At 38.9% G+C, this 21,933-nt stretch overlaps 1 protein-coding gene across 2 annotated transcripts in view; it reads right to left on the bottom strand.

Annotated features, from left to right (window-relative positions):
• Positions 1-21,933, bottom strand: part of GABRB1 (gamma-aminobutyric acid type A receptor subunit beta1) — a 365,506-nt gene that overhangs the window by 15,966 nt on the left and 327,607 nt on the right. For both annotated transcript variants that reach the window (XR_013995819.1, XM_081088362.1), the window contains exons 6-8: positions 4,585-4,722; positions 4,330-4,482; positions 1,187-1,431 (exon numbers count right to left, since the gene is read on the bottom strand). Coding sequence is in view for 1 of the 2 variants with exons in the window: in XM_081088362.1 (XP_080944488.1) it covers positions 1,187-1,431; positions 4,330-4,482; positions 4,585-4,722 (536 nt within the window). In the remaining variant the exon portion in view is untranslated. The remainder of the gene's footprint in view (positions 1-1,186; positions 1,432-4,329; positions 4,483-4,584; positions 4,723-21,933) is intronic.

Below are 21,933 nucleotides of genomic sequence, written 5' to 3' on the forward strand. Positions count from 1 at the left end.
CCACGAGGGCAAGGAACTTTGTCCCATTCAGAGCAGTGCTCAGAACACTGGTTAAATGGATAGATATTTGAGTTGTCACCCTGTGTGCCGTTTTGAAACGGCCTACAAAATTCACAATTTGTAGTGAATACAGTATTTCAAAGTACATAATTTTAAACTGATTCCAGTAAAAATGGCATAGAAGAAGAGACTACAGACATGTTTTAAAAGAATAAACAGTGCATTAATTTTAATTTAATGCCACCCACTGGGAGTATAAGTCATAAGATTGACCAATGAACAGCAAAAAGAAAAAGAGTGACAATATCTTGTATATAATGATAATAGCTAACACTTACTGAGTACTTACTATGTTCTAGGATTTGTTTTAAATAATGAACTTAAAAAACACCTCATTTAGTTCTTATAACAAGTCTGATATAGGTATGCCATAATCGTCTCCATTTATGGATGATGATATTTAGAACTGACATTAGATGAGGAGTTACATAGGTTGATTGGCCTGAAGTTATAAAGCCAGTGACTGGCAGAGCTGGGAATCTAATACAAGCAATTTGATTCCAATCTGTGTTTATAACCACTGTGCTCTATTGTCTCATTTCCACTTCCAGAGTACAGTGCTTATTCACTTTAGTTCTCATTTATTTATCAAGCAGACCTGGAATTATTCTTTTGCATATAGTTTTACAACTATGTAGTTTAGAATAAAGAATAATGAACTTGAGGTTGAATTTTAGGCCCAGCTGTGATATTAATATATGTAAACATCAATCTAACTCCTTCCATCCTCAGTTCTCAAATACGTAAAATGAAGGAGTATTTGAGCCTTATTAAAGACAAACTAACATTTTTTTTCCCCTGTTGTGGGAGCCCTGAGCACCATGCTGCTGCTAAATTTCAGAATATTGTTAAGAATATTAACCCTCACCCAAGGATATTTTTCCACTGAATTTTTGAGAGAGTGGAAGGGAGAAGGAAAGACACACAGAGAGAAACATCGATGTGAAAGAGACACATGGATTGGTTGCCTCCTGCACACCCACCAACGGACAGAGGCAGGGATGGATCCTGCAACCAAGGCGCATGCCCTTTACCAGAATTGAAAGCAGGACCCTTCAACCTGTAGGCCGGACTCTCTACCCACTGAGCAAAACCAGTTAAGGCTTAGGAATATTTAATACATTACCTGGACTTTATTCATCTCCAGTTTGTTCTTATCATTGGCACTCTGGTTTTGTTTGCCAGCTCCCTTTTTCCGGGGGCCTTTTCCGAAGAAGATGTAATTTACAAAGGCGTATTCCAGCAGAGCCAGGAACACAAACACAAAGCAACCCATCAGGTAAATATCAATTGCTTTGACATACGGGATCTTTGGCAGGGTCTCCCTGAGGTGAGTGCTGATGGTTGTCATTGTCAGCACCGTGGTGATCCCTAGGAGATGGAAAGATACAGCTTAGCAGAATGCACTTGTTAAGTTGCCCTGTTTAAGATTGAGAAGACAGATGCCACTCCCTTATTGAAGCCCGAGAACGATGGCGGTAATGCAATAAACCACTGGGCAGAAAGGGCAAACATTTTGAAAGACAAAACTGCAGACTCCCTACATGGTCCATGAACAAATCATAAAGTGGGATGTGGCACTAATGGAGAGTTAAAAACCATTAAAAATAATGCACCAAGAAAAAGGACAAGTGGATGGAAAGGCATATCAAAATCCCATTGATATGCCTACTGACTAATGCCCAATACCCCTCATTCTATTATATGTTACATCTTTCTTCTTCTTTCAGCATCTTATCTCACTTCTAAATCTGTTTTTGTGATACTAATCCCCACAGCAGCCACTACCAAGCTGCAAGTTGGTGACCAGCTTGAGGAAACCTACCTCATTCCCCATGAATCTGTAATGCACCTAGATCACAAGGTCAGTATTACATTTTAAAATAAACTGATAGAGACAACACTAAAAGAAGAAGCATATAGGGAAGTTCATGATTTTCATTAATCACTTGATTTATGTATTTTTTAGCTATAATAAAATCTTGTTGCATTGGATTTTCAAATATTACCTCTAGTTTCTTGATTCCAGAACCTAGAATGAATTAGTTTCTTGGAGCCAAGAAAAGACTTCCTAAAAATTTCAACTTGGCTTTGTTAAAGAAGTTTAAGGCTGTAAGATCTTAAAGGGAAGATTTCACATTACCAGCTTTGTTAAATATAGCATTCTTAACCATATAATGTTGTGTGACTGTACAATAAGTATTTGGTATTGATGAAATGGTAATTGGAAAAACTAAGAAGTGCAAAAGAGGTTGGAATCTCATGTACATAGTTTGTGCTGTAATACTAATATTACACATTTTTATAGTGTTTATAGTTGATTATGAATTATCTTATCTGGCTGTTATAAGACCTTGCTGAGTGCGATAGGGCTGGTATAGTATTTCCATTTTATAGTTGAATAAAGATAAACTCTGAGATTATTTTGGTGTAGATCACACAGCTAGGGACAAAAAAAAGCAAGGAGCTGTTAAACAAAGGCATTTAAAATAAAAGCAGAGATTAAAAAAACAACACCTGAAACTTGATGGCAGTCCTTAAAAATAAAGACAGAAAATATGAGTTGAATATTACAGACAAAGGAAAGCTGGCAACAGGTATGGAAGGTAGAAAATGAAAAGGGAAAAAAAATAGTTTAGTAATCATTTGCTAAATAGATTATTCTAGATAGATTCCCTGATTTGACTATTCAACATTAGGAAAACAGATGAAGTATGAAGTCAAGACTACCATACAAAAAGTTAAATTGGCTTAGATGGGTGATGAGATCAACTGTGCTGCAATGATATGAAATACCATCATGAGTGGTCTTACTTTTGAATAAAATTTTAAATTTCACCTAATATAATTCTAGCTAATAACAAACAATTCATTTACAAATCCACTAATTGTATTTCTATTTTCACTCCTTGGTTTAAATTTTTAAAGCAAGATGGGTTAGTAAATGAATGTTTTTTCTAGTTAGATAAGTATTAAAATACCACAGGTTTTACATCTCAAAGTACAGGTTAAGTCAGCATATTTATATGCTGATATCTCTAATCAAAATATCATTAACAATGAGGATAGAAGTGTAGGGAAAACCACAATTTATGACCTCGGTAGTTGTTATTCCCCACTCTGGACATCATTCAGTGAGTTTTCCTTAACCATAGCATACATATATTCATATGCACATTAAAGTAACATGCAGCTACATACATATGATGTAATAAACTATTAGTTTACTTTTCTTAGTCTTGGAATATTCAAAGGTTAATAAGGGACTGTCAGCACTTGACTTTATGAGCTTTATGTACCCAGCCGTTAGAAATAAACTGGAGAGATGACAATTAGTCTAGGCATGATAGGGTATCTGATCATCTTACCAGTTCAGTAATCTCGGAAGAGAAGAGATGTGTGTTAGCTTAGCCAGAAATTATGCTTGTGTGTGTGTGTGTGTGTGTGTGTGTGTGTGCGTGTGTGTGTGAATAAGCCCCAGAAAGTGGTAATTGAAATGGCTCTATGATAAAACAATGAGACAGATCCACATATTCTCAGATTCATCAAACAGACTATACATTCTAACTTTCCAAGGAACCATTTAAAGTCTCAAATATAGCCTTACAGCTTGCAGCAACTGCTCAACCATGGCAAGATTAATTCTGAATTTTTTCCCCCAGGATGGAAACCATTTTAATTCTGTGCTGATCACAGAATAGAGCTGTGAATGATCTGTGCCTAGCTCATTAATATACCTGATGGATTATCTGTGCCTTACTCAAGTATGATGAGCTCCATTTAAGGGAGACTCAGACCAATAAGATTTAACTTTAGTTAATGTTCAAGAGAGAGTATTTCCCAACATTCAACATAGCTTGGTAATAGTCATGACATCTATCTTTCTTCAAATCCATTTGAGAATAATGCAGTGTAAATATTCTCCGCTGCAAAAAGTAGGGACTGAAGAGAAAATCATCACACCACTAGTAAAAATTAGTCCAATAAGAATTTAAAAAATATACTCTAAGAAACACTTACCTAGTATTGAACATACTCCAAGATCCTTTTTTAAGAGCAGTATTTTTAACAAAATGCTGAAAAGGTACGGCATTGTAAAACATTCACTCTGTAAGAGCTTACACTTAGGTGCTTTATCATCAAGGACTCTTATGTCAGTTGCATTCTTTGGATTGCTATGAGAGAAGACCCTTGTCTATAATTCCAAACACTGGTTGTTTGTTTAAAGCTAAACCCCACCAGCTCTCTGTGGTGCTAGCAGTGCATTACCTAGTGCGACTCTGGCTGCAGAAGCATCATAGTTGATCCAAAACGACACCCAGGACAGAATTGTAATCAGTGTGGAAGGCATGTAGGTCTGCAAAATGAAGTAGCCGATGTTTCTCTTTAGACGGAAACTTAGTGATAGTCGTGGATATGACCCTGAGTTGAAAAAAATAAGAGAAAGCATCAGATCATCACTTGGTTGAAAACACCTTCTTTCGTTCGCAGTGCCCTCGTTTACTTTGGAGGAAACGTCCTCACCCGTTGTGAACTCCACCTTCTTGGACACCATCTTGTAGTCGACAATTGAAAACTGAGGAAGCTCAATTTTATTTACTCCGGTGACTGCTCCCTCTCCTCCATTCCAGTAAAACTCGATGTCGTCCGTAGTATAGCCATCTGAAACCAAGGATACAGCGTCGTTAAATAGAGTCCAGCTGGTCTATAGTGGTCGGCAAACTGCAACTCGGCAAACCGCGGCTCTCGAGCCACATGCGGCTCTTTGGCCCCTTGAGTGTGGCTCTTCCACAAAATACCGACTTCCGTGCATGGGCCACGAAGTTTCAGTCGCACTGTATGTGTGCGTCCGCACGTGGTATTTTGTGGAAGAGCCACACTCAAGGGGCCAAAGAGCCGCACGTGGCTTGCGAGACGCGGTTTGCCGACCACGGGTCTAGGAGTTCATTTGAAGACTGGGAGCTGCTGAAGACACAATTCCCAGCAAGTGATGGTAAGATGACTATGCTTTAAATCAGGATTCTAAGTAGAGTTGTAGTGAAATGCAAATTTCCCCCAGTTCTCATTATTCTACCGCTTACCAGCCGTGGGCAAACTACGGCCTGCTGGCCGGATCTGGCCTGTTTGAAATGAATAAAACTAAAAAAAAGAAAAGACCGTACCCTTTTATGTAATGATGTTTACTTTGAATTTATATTAGTTCACACAAACACTCCATCCATGCTTTTGTTCCGGCCCTCCGGTCCAGTTTAAGAACCCATTGTGGCCCTCGAGTCAAAAAGTTTGCCCACCCCTGGTTTAGGCTCATCAGAGGGGACTGAGTGAACTGTGGCCGAGATTCTAGTAGAGATGAGCCATGCCTACAATGCTGTTCTTTTTAGAGAATCGAATGGACATTTGTGTGATTATGTGACTGTGTGATAATGGAAGCCCTAGTGCAGCGATGGCGAACCTATGACACGCGTGTCAGAGGTGACACACGAACTCATTCTTTTGGTTGATTTTTCTTTGTTAAATGGCATTTAAATATATAAAACAAATATCAAAAATATGTCTTTGTTTTACTATGGTTGCAAATATCAAAAAATTTCTATATGTGACAAGGCACCAGAGTTAAGTTAGGGTTTTTCAAAATGCTGACACGCCGAGCTCAAAAGGTTTGCCATCACTGCCCTAGTGGAAGGGGTGCGCCCGGTCGGAAAGGCATAGCCTTAGGAACCAGCAGCTGGGACCAGCCTGTGTTTCTATCCACTTAACTCAGATCCACTGAGTCTGCTCCCTGCCAGGATGAAGGAAATGAGCTTTCAGGATCATTTGGACCTTTTCCTCTTCATAGCCATAGAAGTGCCTTTCTATCACAGAATCAGATCAGTTAAAAAATTCACAGTCCATGAGTTAGAAACAAAGCAATTGGCCTGGAAGAAGAAGTGCTGGTGCCAGGCCTGGGGGAAGTTTCTCCCATGGACCTTTTTTGTCGGATGAAAAATGCCCCAGCATCATCCATTTAGGAAGCTGGCATGAGAAATAAGCTTTTTCAAAAAGATGGATGGAATCAACATAGAGTTTAGTTTTAAAAAATCCTTTAAGAAGCCAAGACAATATATCCAAAATTTCAAGTTGTCTTCTTGTCCGGCTTGATCTGAGTGTGGATTTTTCACTAGCCTGTCTCATACCCTTTGCTCACCTGTATGTGGGCCTGGGTGGTCTTTCATTCAGGCAGGTTTTTGGCAGGCTCCTCACCTTGCACAAATGAATAGCTCACCTATTCTGAGCTAGACTGAACACGAGTTTTCTTTTAGTTGACAACATAGGATATTTGAATTCCAAGCATTTGTTAGGGAGAAAGTTCTTAAACCCAGTATCTAGCAACTCTCTGTGGAGAGAAACATTATTTATAGATCAAAGCCCAAATACCAACCTTTGCCCTCATCTCAGTTTGGGGCTGGATTCATTCACCTATAGTTTTGACCTCATTATGCCTGCCGTTAGCTTGATGATGATCCTGGGTGTCCCCTCTCTAGTAGGCAGCACACACACAGGGCTGATAGAACACAACTTCTATATGCTTCCCCGGAGAGGCACCTGCTTGCTTACATCCCCTTCCCGAGCACTCTAATGTGGGCTTTGCTGACTCTTCTATGCTGCCATGAACAACTCTGGACTCAACCTCTTGTCTTCCTAGACATCCATCAGGACTCCTGCTGAAGCATACAACACCACCACCTTTAAGCTGGCAAGGCAAATGAATGGAAATTATATTCGATATTCCAGTACACATATATGAGTGTCTACTATGTGTCAAGCACTATCTAGGTACTAAGCATGTAGAGTGTCTAGGAATAGACCTAGTTCTGCTTTCCAGGATCTCATGATCTAACAGCAGTCTCAGCAAATTATCGACCTGAGGGAATTAGAGATGGCTTTGCAGAGGGTTTGGCCAGATGGCTAGAGCAGACCTGCCAGCAGAGAGATTACTTATAACATAGAGTAAATAACATAAAGGAAGCTGATGTCAGTGTCAAACTGATTTACTTCCTAAAGTTTATTCAGTAAGCAATTTAATTTTAGCAGGAAAATGGAAACTTGCAGGGCAAAGTTGAATACATACAAACACTGTAACATCCTTAAAGATTTCATTATGCAAAGGTAAAACTGAGCTGAGAAGGATAAAATGATTAGGTAGCCATGACGGAGTATGGGAAGAAGTGTGGACAGATACCCAAGGCAACTAGTCACAGCCCTTCTTGCCCACTATTGCCTTTTATCACTTAGACAATGTGCTCGCCTTGAACAAAGCACAGAACCATGCTGAATTTTACTTGCTTTATCTGTCTTTCAGCCACCAGGCTCTGAGTTCCTTGATCAGGGACTGGTTCTCATTCCTTTCTATACCTCAGTGTCTATGTACCAAGCTCCTAGCATATGGTGGTATCCAATAAAAGTATGTAGAATATTGCATTCTTGCTTCTCATCATCAAGACTCCCGGCTTTGTGTTACCAACCTTAACTTTACAACCAGGCACTAACTTATGCACATGTCTCTACTCATTCAACGAGCAGATATTTATTGAGTACTGAGTAAGTGTCAGATGGTGGAAACATCCTGGGAGTATAAAACTGGCCTGGCTCTTGTCCTCTTGGAGCCTGCAAGGAGTATCTTAAATGTTATACATTTCACAAAATTCCTTCCATGGCAGGTATCTGTCTGGACTGGCTTCCGTTAGCATGTTCTCATCTCCTTTAGGAAAGATAAAAACTACAGATTCCCTTGCAACTATGGTTGTGGACATGATTTAGGTTCCCTGGATCATACAGAGTTAAATGATGTCAGAGGTGGTGTTGGAGGCACTCATTTGTTGGTGCAACTCCTACAGTATAAGTATCTCTGGACCCAGGAATTCTGGTTTTAGCTTTGGTGGTCCTCAAGTCAACACCAGCTTCCTGATTGTGATGGAGCTATCCGTAGGACAGTCGGCACTGTGGTCTGGGAGTCATTTCCAGTGGCCCTGCCTGGAGCCTACTACTTTAATTCTTTAATTTTGTAAGCACTACTTCTCTGTATTAAATCTCTTTCTGCTTAAGCTAGCCAAATGGACTTTCTTTATCTGCAACAGAGCTGCATTCTCTCTTCTAGGGAAGAATTATTTGCTCCAGGTTTGGGATTACCAGGGCTTTACATTAAAACCTCTGTTGTGGGTTGTGCCAGCTATTCATTTGGTGTTTCTGAATGTCATATCTTGCTTTCTACACGTTGCTCTGTACTGTTGGGCCTAGGCTCCCTGTCTCTCCAGCTTCATGTTAGGTGCTGTCTTTCAGAAGAACTGGCTGGAGATTAGAAGGTGGAGGAGAGGGAAGGCTCTTGGTTCTGGCTCTGGAAGTGGTGGTGCTGCAGTTGCTTGTGATTGCTGCCAGGGCGGTGGGTGATTTCAGACTCTCACAGCTGAAGAAGGGGCAGCACCTCTTTTTGCAAGTTCATAGACATCTAGAACAGCATCTCTCACAGGAACACAGCAGATTCAGGCCCATGGGCTCCAGGACAGGGCTATTAGCAGCTTCTGCCCTTTGCACTCTTTTCTCCTCTTTCCTTTTGCTTTTCCAGCCTTTCCCATTTTGTAACCGATTCTCTCAATTAAATTCCCTTTTGAAAAACCTTGAATCGTTTCTGCTTTCCTGATGAGATCCTGTCAAATATACAGTATATCGTAAATGCAAATATTTTATCTGTGTATATAACTGTGTTTACCTCTGCCTTTGTCATCTCTATTGTACTAGTATATTATTATTATACTACTAGAGGCCTGGTGCACAAATTCGTGCACAGGTGGGGTCCCTTGGCCTGGCTGGCAATCAAGGCAATTGGGGCAGCAGGAGGTTGGCCGGGGGGGAGGGTCCGTGAAAGGTTCCGATTAGGGCCAATGGGGCCAGCTGGCTGAAGATATGGACCATGGGAGGTTGGCCAGCTGTGGGAGGTTGGCTGTGGGAGCACACTGACCACCAGGGGGCAGCTCCTGCATTGAGTGTCTGCCTCCTGGTGGTCAGTGCGCATCATAGTGACCGATCGACAGGTTGGTCATTGGGTTGTTCTGTCGCTTAGGCGTATATATATATATATATAATGTTACATTATAAAGTTTTGAAAGCAAGGGCATTTTTTTATTCATTTAAAAAAATTCCTGATGTCTAGAACAGATTTTGTCTCTAGTAAGTACCTCATGCATATTTTTGAATCAATGAATTAGTGAATACTCTTTGCTGCTTAGAATTCTAACTATTGTCCCAAACCACTAACCTGATATAAGTAACTTATTTGGTAGAGTTCATGAGCTACATTTATTCCTTGATAAAGACAATTCTGCTCACAGGGGGCTTATAGGTAGATCTAGGAGCCAACAAAATGGAAAACCTGCTTGTTAATTTTAGGCTAACTGAGTAACGAAGTGATAAATTACAACCTCAAGCTGGTTTTTGAGATATAGAATCCTAGGGGAGAAACATAAGTGATAATTAGAGTTGAGAGTCCAGAGATGGCTTGCAGTTTGGAGGTGAGAGGGGTGAAGGCAGTGGGTGGGCCAAAACGGCACTCCTCAATGTCTCCCACCTGTGAAGAGTGACAGAACACCTCAAGGCCATGGACAATCAAAAAGCTGGGCTATGGCTATCAATAAATCCATGCAGATTTTAATAGCATGCAGCAGTTTATATGGTCAGTGGTCTGGGTCTAGATTTCCAAGCTCACTTGCACTTTGTTTAACTAAAACCCATTAGGCTTCGTGTTCACGGCACTGAGATAATTGTGGATGATATGGAGGGAAGAAAGAATGCTCACTCCATTTCTGTAGAAGTTTGAGTTCTCCTGGGAGCCATAATGGCAGCTGGATTCAAAGGAAAGAATAAAGGCCTACAAATACACTATTATTCAAAGGTTACACAAGAACATTTGCTACAGAGAGAGAGAACATCAATTTGCTCACACCTAAACAACCTATTTACCAAAGGTTTTCCTTTATGAACCAGTGGCTTCACACAGTGTCTCAAAGCTCAAACACTTAGATACCAAGGATGTTGTTTCCTAGCAACAGTAACTACATAGAAGCTCTCAAATTTTCCCCTCAGCCCCCAGGGACTTCTTAGTGATGCAGAAAGTACAGATAAAATTAAGTTGATGTCAGTGGATAAAGATGCATGGAGCTAGTACAAATGCAGAAGTGTCTGGATGTTATTGTTCTTCTTTGCTATTTGAAACACTCTATTTAGAATGCATTTTCTAATCTGGAAATAAAAATTGCTCCCTGCTGTGCTTAATAGAGCTAGGAGGATGGTCTAAAATTGTACTTAACTGAATTTTAGATAATGTAGAAATTTAAGCTTTTAATCCATGAGTGAGCCTAAGTAAAATGTATATCCCTTTGTGGAGCAGCCATAGCCTCATCTTTGGTTTCATGGTGTGGGGCTTGATTGGCTTAGGCCAATTATCAAAATATCTTCTCTATGGTATTTTGCTATGGTGACTGGCTCATGGTTTGGCAATAGACAAGCCTAAGACAACTAGTTCATAGCAATGCCCTAGCCAAATTAATTGCTTAAAAATAGACATGTGACCCAAGTTGGTCCAGTCCTAGAGAAACCCAGGACTTTTGTCCAAACGTTGGAGGGCAGAGATCTCCCCCTTTCTTTTAGCTATTGGCAAATAAGAAATGCTGAGTGGAGAGTGGCTAAGCTGGTTACAGGAGCCAACATGTTCCCTTCCTGCTTTCATAGTCATTACTAGCACCTAACTGAAGTAAACTTGTGATCAACATTTTCTTTTTTTTTTCTTTTTAAATGAATTTATTGGGGTGATATTGGTTAATAAAATTGTTTAGGTTTTAGGTGTACAGTTCAATAATACATCATCTGTATATTGCATTTGTTGCATTGTGTGTTCCTGCCCCAAGTCAAGTCAACTTCTGTGATCAGCATTTCAACTGTGGTTAGAAAATGACCCAGTAAAATAACCTTAGTTGTCTGCTACTCCCCATTTCCTTCTACTCCTCCCACGTGAGGGCAGAAATATTAGAAATTTCTCAGTATCACTGCTCTGTATATGTGCAGATCCTTCCCATGCCAAGATGATTAGATATTTGTAACTGTGCATCTAGACAGAGGATAAGAAATACAACTGGATCAAAGAAAGCCAAGTGGCTCCCTATCTGTTATAACACCTTATTCTAAAGGCTATTTGAGATTCCTTTCTCACCCATATCTCAATCTCCATGATATTCTAAGAAGCAGCAAGCAAACCATGGAAGCCAGATTTTTAAAGTTCTCTAACAGCACTGAAAACCCCTAAGTACAAATCTATTCAACAATCCATAGACTGTTTGTCTTCTACCTGACCACCCACCTTCTGAGTGGTAAGTCATTCAGTTGTTAGAGATGGCCATCTCACTATTTTCTCAATCAACTCAATAGTTGATTAGGATTTTAGGTAATAATTAGAGAGCATGACCGTATAATAAGTAAAAGTTCATCTTCGTGGAGAGCATGCACCACCTGATCCTTGTCTACCCCCAGTTTGCTTTTCTGCCCCTTGAAGTGTGAAGTCCTAAGCTGAGAAGTGGGCATGTCTACCCGTCTCTTCTTCCTTCGGAGTTATCTGGCTCCTTTCCCTGACTTGACTCACTCCCGAGGTTATTCCTGCTCTGGTCACTGAGCCACTTCTGACTGGTTTAGGAATTAAACAGCAACAGATTTGGAATTACTTCATGTCCTTCAGATTTAGAATCTTAGAGTCTAGACATGGTTCCTGGTTTCTTAAGCATCCTCTAAGAGGCCCCCTGATTTCCAGGCAGGCCTAGGACCTGATTCACCAGGAACTAAGTCAGATTCTCAGGTTTTTCCCATTCTAGGCAAGCCTTGGCATCCCCTATGTTTGATCAACATGTAAATTCTCAGAATGACTTTTCTAGAGTCTGCTACTTCATATCTCTTTGCTTAACACTGTCCCAGCGGTTCTCAACCTGTGGGTCACCAACAATGAAAATACCTCCTGCATATCAGATATTTACATTATGATTCATAACAGTAGCAAAATTACAGTTATGAAGTAGTAACGAAAGTAATTTTGTGGTTGGGGGTCACCACAACATGAAGAACTGTATTAAAGGGTCACGGCATTAGGAAGGTTGAGAACCACTGGAACCTTGACTACCCCAGATTATCCTTGTTTAAAGTCTTTTGGCCCCCACGCACTTTTGCTTTTGGATAATAAACCTTTGCACAGTATAACAAATACGTTAAAATGCATTCACAGTCATGTTAAATATTATTTACATGTCACTATAAAAGCTTTAGATTGCAGCTGACTTGATATCACAATGTTATATTAGTTTTAACATTGTAGTTTTCTTTATGTATTTTGGAGCCAACAATTTAAGACACTTGAGAAACTCATAGCATGTAGACATTTTGCCTACAGTGCTTGGTGGCAGAATGATTTGGCTGAGCCCCAGATGCCAATAGGGCCCTAGTGCACTGCCTAAGATCTCCTTCCAAGCTTTCTTTATTTGGAATACAACCAACTCCTCTTAAATTTCCCACTGGTGGGTATCCTACTGCCATCATCAGATCTCTTGACCTCAGCTGTGGCCCATCTTGACTTCTCAATTAGCCAGCTACTTGAAACATCTCAAGATCAAACTGCCTTCCAGGTTGGGCTGCATGTATTAGCTATCTCCTTGGGTTGTCCAGTGCCCTTTCTGAGCCTCTGTCTGATTCTATTCTGACCTTCTCTACCATTTCTCTGGCTTCATGCTAATACATTTTTTAAATGCTTTATGTCATGCCTGCTCTACTCATGATGTTCGTGGCTAGCAAAGATCAGGACTTTTTTTTTTTCTAGTCATCGGTTTTCTATTAAAACAGCACAAGTTCAAATTAACTTTTTAACAGTCACATCATTATTTTTCCTTTGGATTCAAATATAAGATCTAATATAGCCCCCATTACATTTTATCTAATTCAATTTGAGTCGCTGTTCTAGCATGTTGATTTTTTTAATCCTTATTTGCTCATCCTCTTAGTTTCATGTTATCTCCAAATTTGACAAACATGCCTTTTATCATTACTTTCTTGATTGAGACAAATGTGGAATGGCAGAGACAAAGACAGAGCGCTGTAACACTCGCTTGGCAATATCCCTGTAGGTTGATATCAAATGTCTGATCAGCATTTTGCACGGTGGCACCATCGTTTATCTATTTAATATCTGTCTAATTGCTTTAGCCTCCAGTCTGTATCTCAGTATTTATCACATTTTCCTGAGTCACTGATTTTGTAATCCTATCAAGTAAGACAGTGAGATACTTGTGTTTAGAGAAATTAAGCTGCCTCCACAGATTATTGATTCCCCTTCTATCGGATCCAGGGCTAGAATCTTGCCCAGACTCAATCTCATCAGCGATAAATTTCTTAGAGTATACCTTTCTTACCTTCTGGAGCAATGAGATGGTGTATTCCATTCTGTCAACATCAGTGACCATTTGGTATACTAATTTAAGTGTACAGGCTCATGATAATAACCTTCCCTTTACAATGCCCAACTTCCTTTAGTAAATGCTAATAGAACTATATTGCATTAATGTATGTAGGTGCAAATGTTTTAGGAAAATTATTGGTCACAGATAAGAAAGCATTAGTGTTTCTCTATGGCCCAAATCAGTGGTGGAGTCAAAGATAATCACACATAGAAGTGCTAAAATCTTATTAATTAAATGTCTTATATGGTGTTTCCAATAAAATTTTCTCAAAACAAACTGCTACCAGCTATCTACATCTGATTTATCTTAAAAGTCAAGGAGAGAATGGTTTATATCTCAGGAAAAAATCCTTATCGATTTCTTTCCAATTTCTATTAACAATACCAGTAGTTTTTTTCTGGGATATTTATAGTCAGATTTTCTTTTCTAGTCTTGAAACCCTCTTACCCTGTTTATAGATTTAATGACCATCTGAACTCCTTGCACTCTTCCTCCTTTAAAAACATAATTTGGGCAAAAGATGGAATAAACTGTGACTATTAAATCTTGTTCCGAAGTTCTGCCAAGATTGAGTACAATTTTCTCAAAAAGATGAACTTCACACTACTGCAACCAAATAAAACCTATATTCATTACAAAGTTGAGTAAGAAATCTCTTCAAATATTGAGACAGCCTTTTGCTTAATATTGCTATCATGGAGTGGGGACGTCCTTGATTGTTTAACTCACCTCAGATGAGGTCTTAGAGTTATTGTGATTGAATGTCATCTCTGCCAGTTATTTCTGCATCAGATAAAAAGGAAGATCAAAACCCCTCTCCAGCCCTGGCCAGTATTGCTCAGTAATTAGACAGGGGTGGGGAACCTTTCTCTGCCAAAGACTATTTGGATATTTATCACATCATTCATGAGCCATACAAAATTATCAACTTAAAAATTAGCCTGCTGTATTTGGTCAAACATTTAATTAACTCATTCCTAATGCCTTGGTAGAGCCATACCAAATGATTCTGGGGACCAGATGGTCCTCACCCCAGATTAGAGCATAGGTCCATGCACCAAAGGGTCATGGGCTCGTTCTGGTCAAGGGCACATACCTGGGTTGTACGTTTGATCCCCAGCCCCAGTTGGGGCATGTGTAGGAGGTAATAATCGATGTGTCTTTCTCACATAGATGTTTATCTCTCTCATTGATTTCTCTCTCTCTCCCCCTCCTTCACTTCCACTTTCTATAAAAATCAATGGGAAAAAATATTCTTGGGTGAGGATTAACAACAACAACAACAACACCGCTCTACATGCCAAAACAGTTGCTTGGTTGTGGGCAAAGGCCTTTAAACCTGTATTTTCTAAGCAGTGGCGTAACCATATTCACTTGAACATATAAAGAAAGAACTCCATGAGCAGGGGCTCTAAGTAGTGTGTCAAAATCAGAATGTTGTGTAAGATTGTTTTAAAATCTGCCTTAAGATGATGTATTATTTAAGAATAACTAATCTATTTGGCATCCTTAAAAATGTGCATGATTGCTTTGTTTAAAAGAATAAAAGACAAAGTCAGGCCTAATCTAGATAAAGGAGTCCACTTCTAACTTCGACAAGCACCTAATATGTCCCATTTAGCTTTCTTTTCTAAAGTGTATACTTTGAAGGAGAAAAAAGATAATGAACAAGTATAGTAGAAATCTATGCAATTATCCAGCTAATTCAAATGCAGTATTATTTTAACCTTACTACTCTGGCAATGTTATTGTTGGCCTGAAATCCTAGACTAGTAGTTTAGATGATAACATCAATTATATAATTTAATTTAATGACCACTTTATATCTGAAATGTAAAAAAAGTTATTCATAACATCTTTAAGATATTTTTATTTGAAATCCTATCAAGTAAGAAAATGAAGCCTGGTTTGAATTATGTTTAGAGAAATCAAGATACCCCCATGGATTATTGATTTTCTTCCTATGAGATCCACTACTAAGTGGTTATTAAGTTTTATTTTATTTTATTTAAGTTCTTCTCCCCCTCCCCCACCATTTTTTTGGTGGGGGGAAGGATCACTTTTCACTGAGAAATCCTGATGATAAGAAATGATGATTTGGCCTCCCTTTGAGACAGCATGGAGGGACCTGGAGAGTATCATGCTAAGTGAAATAAGTCAGTCAGAGAAAGACAAGTATCAAATAATCTCACTCATATGTGGAATTTAATTAACAAAATAAACTGATGAATGGAGTGGATCCAACGACATGGACACAATGGAACAGAGTACAGAATCTCAGAGGGAAGGTGAGGGAGGGAGGGTTGGGGGGTGAGAGGGTGGGAGGTAATCAACTAAAGACATTGTATGCATATATGCATAACCCATGGACACAGAAAGCTTGGGGTGGGGCACTGGAGGGGGTCAATGGGGGAAAAAGGGGAACATATGTAATACTTTCAACAATAAGGATTAAAAAAAAAGAAAAAGAAATGATGATTTGTCAATAAAACACATTTTAGAGTAATACCCAAACCAGTCATAGTAAAATATTTACAGTGTGTTTTAAGGAAAAAAAATCCTAAAAATGTATGTGCATGTATATATTAACCAAGAATATATATGAAAATAGTTAATAGTGGTTATTTCCAAATATTAGAATTAAAGGTATTTTTATTCTAAAAATTTTATGTGGTGAACTTGTAATTCTTTTAAAAATCAAACCCAAATAAGTTAGTTTTATGTTCTAAAATTACCCAGATATATTTTGGGAGAGTAAACTCCAAATCTGTGAAAATTATTTAGATAACCTGTAGAGGGCAATCAAGATCTTTCAGATTCACAGGCAGAGATTCAGGATACTGCCTGAAAATGTATTCCTTTCAGTTGCAGGAATTTTGGATTTTTTGTGATGATTTTAGCTTTGGATCACTGATTCTCACAAGGTTTTATTTTAAAATTAATTTATATTAAATAACACTAGAACAATTATGATTAGTATACCTTGTCACAAATTCAGATTTCCAGCTAGAAATATGTTTATATACATGCAACTCTAATTGATTACTAAAATAAGTATAAAAAATTGCCTCTTTTGCTATATTTAATGCTTAAGTTATAATCTTTTCACTAACATCTTGAAAAGGACAGTCTATGCCCTTTTAACTAAACATATGAGTTAACAAATATCTATGTGCAGCAAGTGCTATGGATTCACTCTTCATATCTCAGTTATTATGATTATGCAGCTGGTAACAATACAATACACTAAATTATAAATTACCATTTTATCAGATCTGAGTTTATTTTCAATTTTCACTAATTTATTTGCCTAATTTCTGATTTCTTTTAGGTACATGTTTTTTAGTCTCAGATCCCTTATTCACTCACACTTAGATGACATTTATTGAGACCCATTCAATTCAATTTATAAATCTGATTGATGCCTTCCGCATTTGGAAGACATCATGTAGTCCCTGGAATTATATAGTCCCTGCCCTGTGTTTTCACAGGTGCACTGCATACAACCTGCAATAATCACATAGTAGCAAGCTTTCATATTTAAAAAAGCTGTATTTTATTTCCCAACAAGATAGATTTTTCTGGCAATTCTCAGCCATCCTAAAATATCCCATATTTTTTAAATGGGGGAAAAGGAGACTTATGTAATCCTTTAAACAATAAAGAATTTTAAAAAGTCCCATTTTTTGTGTGTTCCATCTAGGATGAGGTTGGATAACCTTAGCAAAAATTAAGCCATGTACCTTTTTTTTTTACTTGTTTTTTAATCCTCACCTGAGGGTTTTTTTAAATTATTAATATTTTTTAAGAGAGAGAAAAAGAAGCATTGATGTGTGAGAAACATCAATTGGTTGTCTCCTATCTATGCCCTTACCAGGGATCAAACAGCAACCTAGGGATGTACCCTGACTGGGAATTGAACCAGCAACCTTTTAGTGTACCAGACAATGCTCCAACCAACTGAGCCACCTGGCCAGAGCTGAAGCCATGTACTTTTGTGACTCACAAACTATTATATGTTCTTGTATAATTTCTTGGCCTTTGACATCCATGTGAATAGTGTAGTAGAGCCAACAGTGCACAGTTGTTTGTAGCTCTAGCCTATCTGCACTCATTCCCAAGTGCTAGATTGGTGTCACAGAGGTTACCATGGTATGCTTGTTGGACACATTAATATCTGTTTTAAAAATTGCATTGTGTCTGGGCATGATGGAAAAAACTATTCGATTATTACTGGTTTTGCTGGGATTGATTTTTCACTCCGTGAAATTTGGCTGTTACATTGACGAAACATGTGCCTTGCTGCCATTTTATTCATGTTGAAGGCTTTATTTCTGATACTCATGAAATAGGAAGACAGGCAAATATAAATTTATCTTTGAAGCTGCCTGGTGTAGCAGTGTGGGAATCACAGTTACGAAAGGGCAATTCTCCCTAGTTATTGTTCTACCTGAGGCCAGGGAAGAAAAACAATGATTATCATTTTCATTTTTCAGAGGGGGGAAATTAAAGCCTGGGCTTCCGTGACCTGATTGGAAAGCTGAATGCCTCGAAGGTTCCATCTGTGGAAATTGGGCTAATAATCTGCTACCTGACTCACAGGGAAGATAAAAAAAGGTCGTTTGGCATAGTTATAGCTACAGAGTGCTTCTCAGAAGCACTTTATCATAGAAATACTTAGAAGCATGACACAGGCATCACATGTTGCTTCAGGATGGATTTTTGCAGTGGTTCTCAATACAGGGTGGTTCCCTCCATCCAGGGGCAGTCAGCAACATCTGGAGACATTTTGGGTCATTATAATTTGGGGATGGGTGCTGCTTAGTATCTAGTGGGTAGAGGCCAGGGATAATCCTAAACCTCTCCAGTGGCCAGGACAGCATTCTACAAGAATTATCCAGCCCGACATGTCAACAGTGCTGAGGATGAAACACCTGGCTCATAGCTACAGAATGCTGTGGTTGGCAGAAGGGTTCATATTAAAATCATTCGTACGAGTGATGCGACAAGTGGTTCATAATAATACCTAGATCTCATTCTAAGTAAATAGTACTTTTGGGAAAGGAAGATACAAAATGTTCTGTAATAAAATGGTAAGTGGAATTTCTTCACTGATAACCTAAGGGCCTCATCCCCAACTCTGGCCGAGGTAATATGACTGTGATCACATACTACTGGGGGTGGGGATCTAAATAATAAGCATGGCAGGTTCTTGGTTCTTTGGTTTAAGAGATGCTAGTCTGAAAGTCAGATAGAAGGATGTCTACACATGCAAATTTTCTGAAGAATTCTCTTCACCCTGAACTCCAACAACACAAACACTAATTAAAGACACTCCCAGGAAGTAAAGAGGGGAAAGGTAAGTAGAGAGGAAGAGAGGAAGGAGTCAGATGTGAATTTGGGAAGCTCTGTGTCTGCCTCTGCCCCTTCAAGCTGGGTTCTGGGGTGGGGGAATAATGCTAGATAGCCTCCTAAAGTTTTGGATGTAAGCAGAGCCTGGGCCTTATGCTGCAGGTAAGCATAGAGAAGGCTTGTAGAGAAGGCTTTCTATTCCATTTGGGAGACAGGCAGTATGGTCTGTTAAGGCTGCTGAGTGCCAGAGACTACTCTGTCTGAGGTTCCTGTGGGTTTATAATAGTGAAGGAGGATTTCAGAGGGTCTCTGGTTATATACTTGCAGTGGGAGAGAACCCATGGTCCTCTAAGAGATCTCAGGGTTACCTCATTGAAAGGATGCAGCAGGCACATGACCAGTGCTGGAGAGTTGAGTGGGAGCTGAGTCAGCACCATTGCAGTGAGACCCGATTTCACTTGTGGCTGAGTCCCAAACAGGATAACTTACCTCTGAGGTAACTTGAGGTCAGTCAGAGGCCCAGGACCCAACAGACTGAGCATGAGAGATGGACATCTCCTCCTCAACCCACTCCCCTGCTGGGGGAGGGTGTCATAGCTGAAGTATGAATTGGCTAAGGCACATGTCCTCTGTTCTCCTGGTAGCATTTACTTTGTTGCCCTCTGAGCTCACTGTCAAAGCCAGAGGTAACAGCAAGAAGATAAAAATCAATCCTGGTATTACTGCATTTATATATTAAGTGTCTGAGAAATTACTTGGTGAATTTGAGAGTATGTGGAAGTTATTAGGTTGAGCCATACAGTCTAAAATTAAATTGTAGAAGATGAAGAATGCATTTGACATACTTTAGTTTGTAAACTAAAATTCTTACTCATTTTAGCTGTATCTGTGAGAAAAAAGTACAGAGGTCATAAAGTCTATTCTTATATACAATTTCCATATAATATCCAAGGGCCATATTAGAATTCTATCAAGAAGACATACAGTTAGATTCCCATGAGACAACATGTTTGGGGATTTAAGAGCAGACTGAACTACTTTATTCTCCCCCAAAGAATCTCCATTTTCATCTTTCTCAATTTTATAGCTGGGTGCTCAGTTTCCAGAAGTTCATATTACTGAAACATAGATTTTAAAATAAAATAATACTGTTATCATTTTCAGAAACAATTTAGTTTTGTCCACATACCGCTGACCAAGAACCCTGGGAGCGAAGATAATGCTGGATGCTTATCTAGATTGCTTTTGGAGCAGCCATGTCTGGTTATTAATTTTCATTTCAAAAGGAAGCTTTTGACTAGGTTATTTTTCTAGCGCTCAGAGCAGTCAATGCTCCTGAGAATTCTTTGAGAAACTTCATATGAATATTTTCCCTTGAAACCCTATGGCTAAAAGGTATTGCTTGGTAGGCAGCTACTTGTTACATGCCTCATATAATGGAACTTTTAATTCTGAGGCAAGTAATATGCATTATCACAAGAAGTTCCAAAGAAACAATATAAAATTTATGTATAGAAAGTTAGAAAATCTCTGAATAGACCCTGGGAATAAATATCAGTGACTAAATAAACACCTTATCTCAAAAGCATCCATGTCCTCTTATGATCATAATTATAGCTGCCATTGATTCAGTGCCACTTCCAGGTCAGGTCTAGAGCTGGGCATTTTATACACCTTCAATCTTTGCAACAGCCATTTTAGAAGAAATTATTATCTCCAATATAATGACTAAGAAACTAGGTTTAAAAAGTTTAGATAACAGGGTTCCGAACCTTTTGGTCTATTTCCAAAATCTTTCTTCCCCACCACACTGGTTAGCTTCATACTCATTAATCTGTATTACTAGCTCATACTTTTAGCTTCATACTGTAGAAAGAACCACTCTAGTAAGTTGAATCACATGAAAATGCTGATATTTGAACTTTTTTTTGGACATAACACAGCAATTTCATAAGGTTAATTTCAATACAGTATTGGCTCAGCCCAGTCACGACTATAGATTTGGGCACTGTGGGAATCTGCCGACTGGTGTTTTTTTTTTTCTTTTCCTTTTTTAAATGTTTTTTGTGCTATCCACATCTCGAATTGCACTGCTGATCTTGAATAGAGTGAGGTAGTTGAAAAGCAATGAATAAGTCATTTTGAATCCATCACCCCAGGAGAAAAGATGTCAAGGCAATTCTGTATGATCAAGAGAAACAGGCATGGATCCAAAGCCTGGATTTTGGTCTCAGTTCTGCCGCCTACTGCTTGTGACCTTGGGCAAGTTGTAGCTGCCCTGAAGTCTCACCAGCCTCCTCTGTGAAATGAGGCTAATCATAACTATCTCACAACATTTAATAATTTAATTTAAAAATTTATTGCATGCTCACTATACCCAGGCTTGTGACAAGCTTTTGGTATAAACAGATCAATTAAATCTTTCTCCTGTCTTTATCCCCAAAGAGTGCATTGTCCTAAGAGAGATAGGAGGAAGAAATAAACACAATATGATGTTATAAGTGCTAAATTACAGGAATGTACAAAATGTTACAGGAACAGCAAAGAGGAAATGTAATACTCATCCACTAAAACAAAATCTCAAGAGAAGAAAACCCAGGCGTCTTGTTTGCAACTAGTAAGTCCTTCCTGAATATTGGTGAAATGAACAAGTGATTCCTAGGGTTGAGGAATCAAACTTCACTTTCTTTGCCTCTTCCATTTTCTCACTGCCCTCTCACTGATCAAATCACCCTAGCTTGTGTCTACTCCTCTCATGAACCTTTTCTGCAACAGCTTATTCTTCTTCTTTCTTTTTTTTTATTGCAATTGAACAAAAAAGAAAAACATATCCCAGAGTGCTTTTAAACAGGCAAGACTAGGAAATATTTCAAATAGCCAGCAAAGGAAACAATTAAACAATCGATGGAGTGAAAAGGCAACCAATGGGATGGGAGAAAATATCTGCAAACCATTTATCTAATGAGGGATTAATCTCCAGAAGATACAAGAATTCATGCAATTC

Source organism: Myotis nattereri, assembly GCF_964212035.1.
Source record: "Myotis nattereri genome assembly, chromosome: 1".
Taxonomy (NCBI): Eukaryota; Metazoa; Chordata; class Mammalia; order Chiroptera; family Vespertilionidae; genus Myotis; species Myotis nattereri.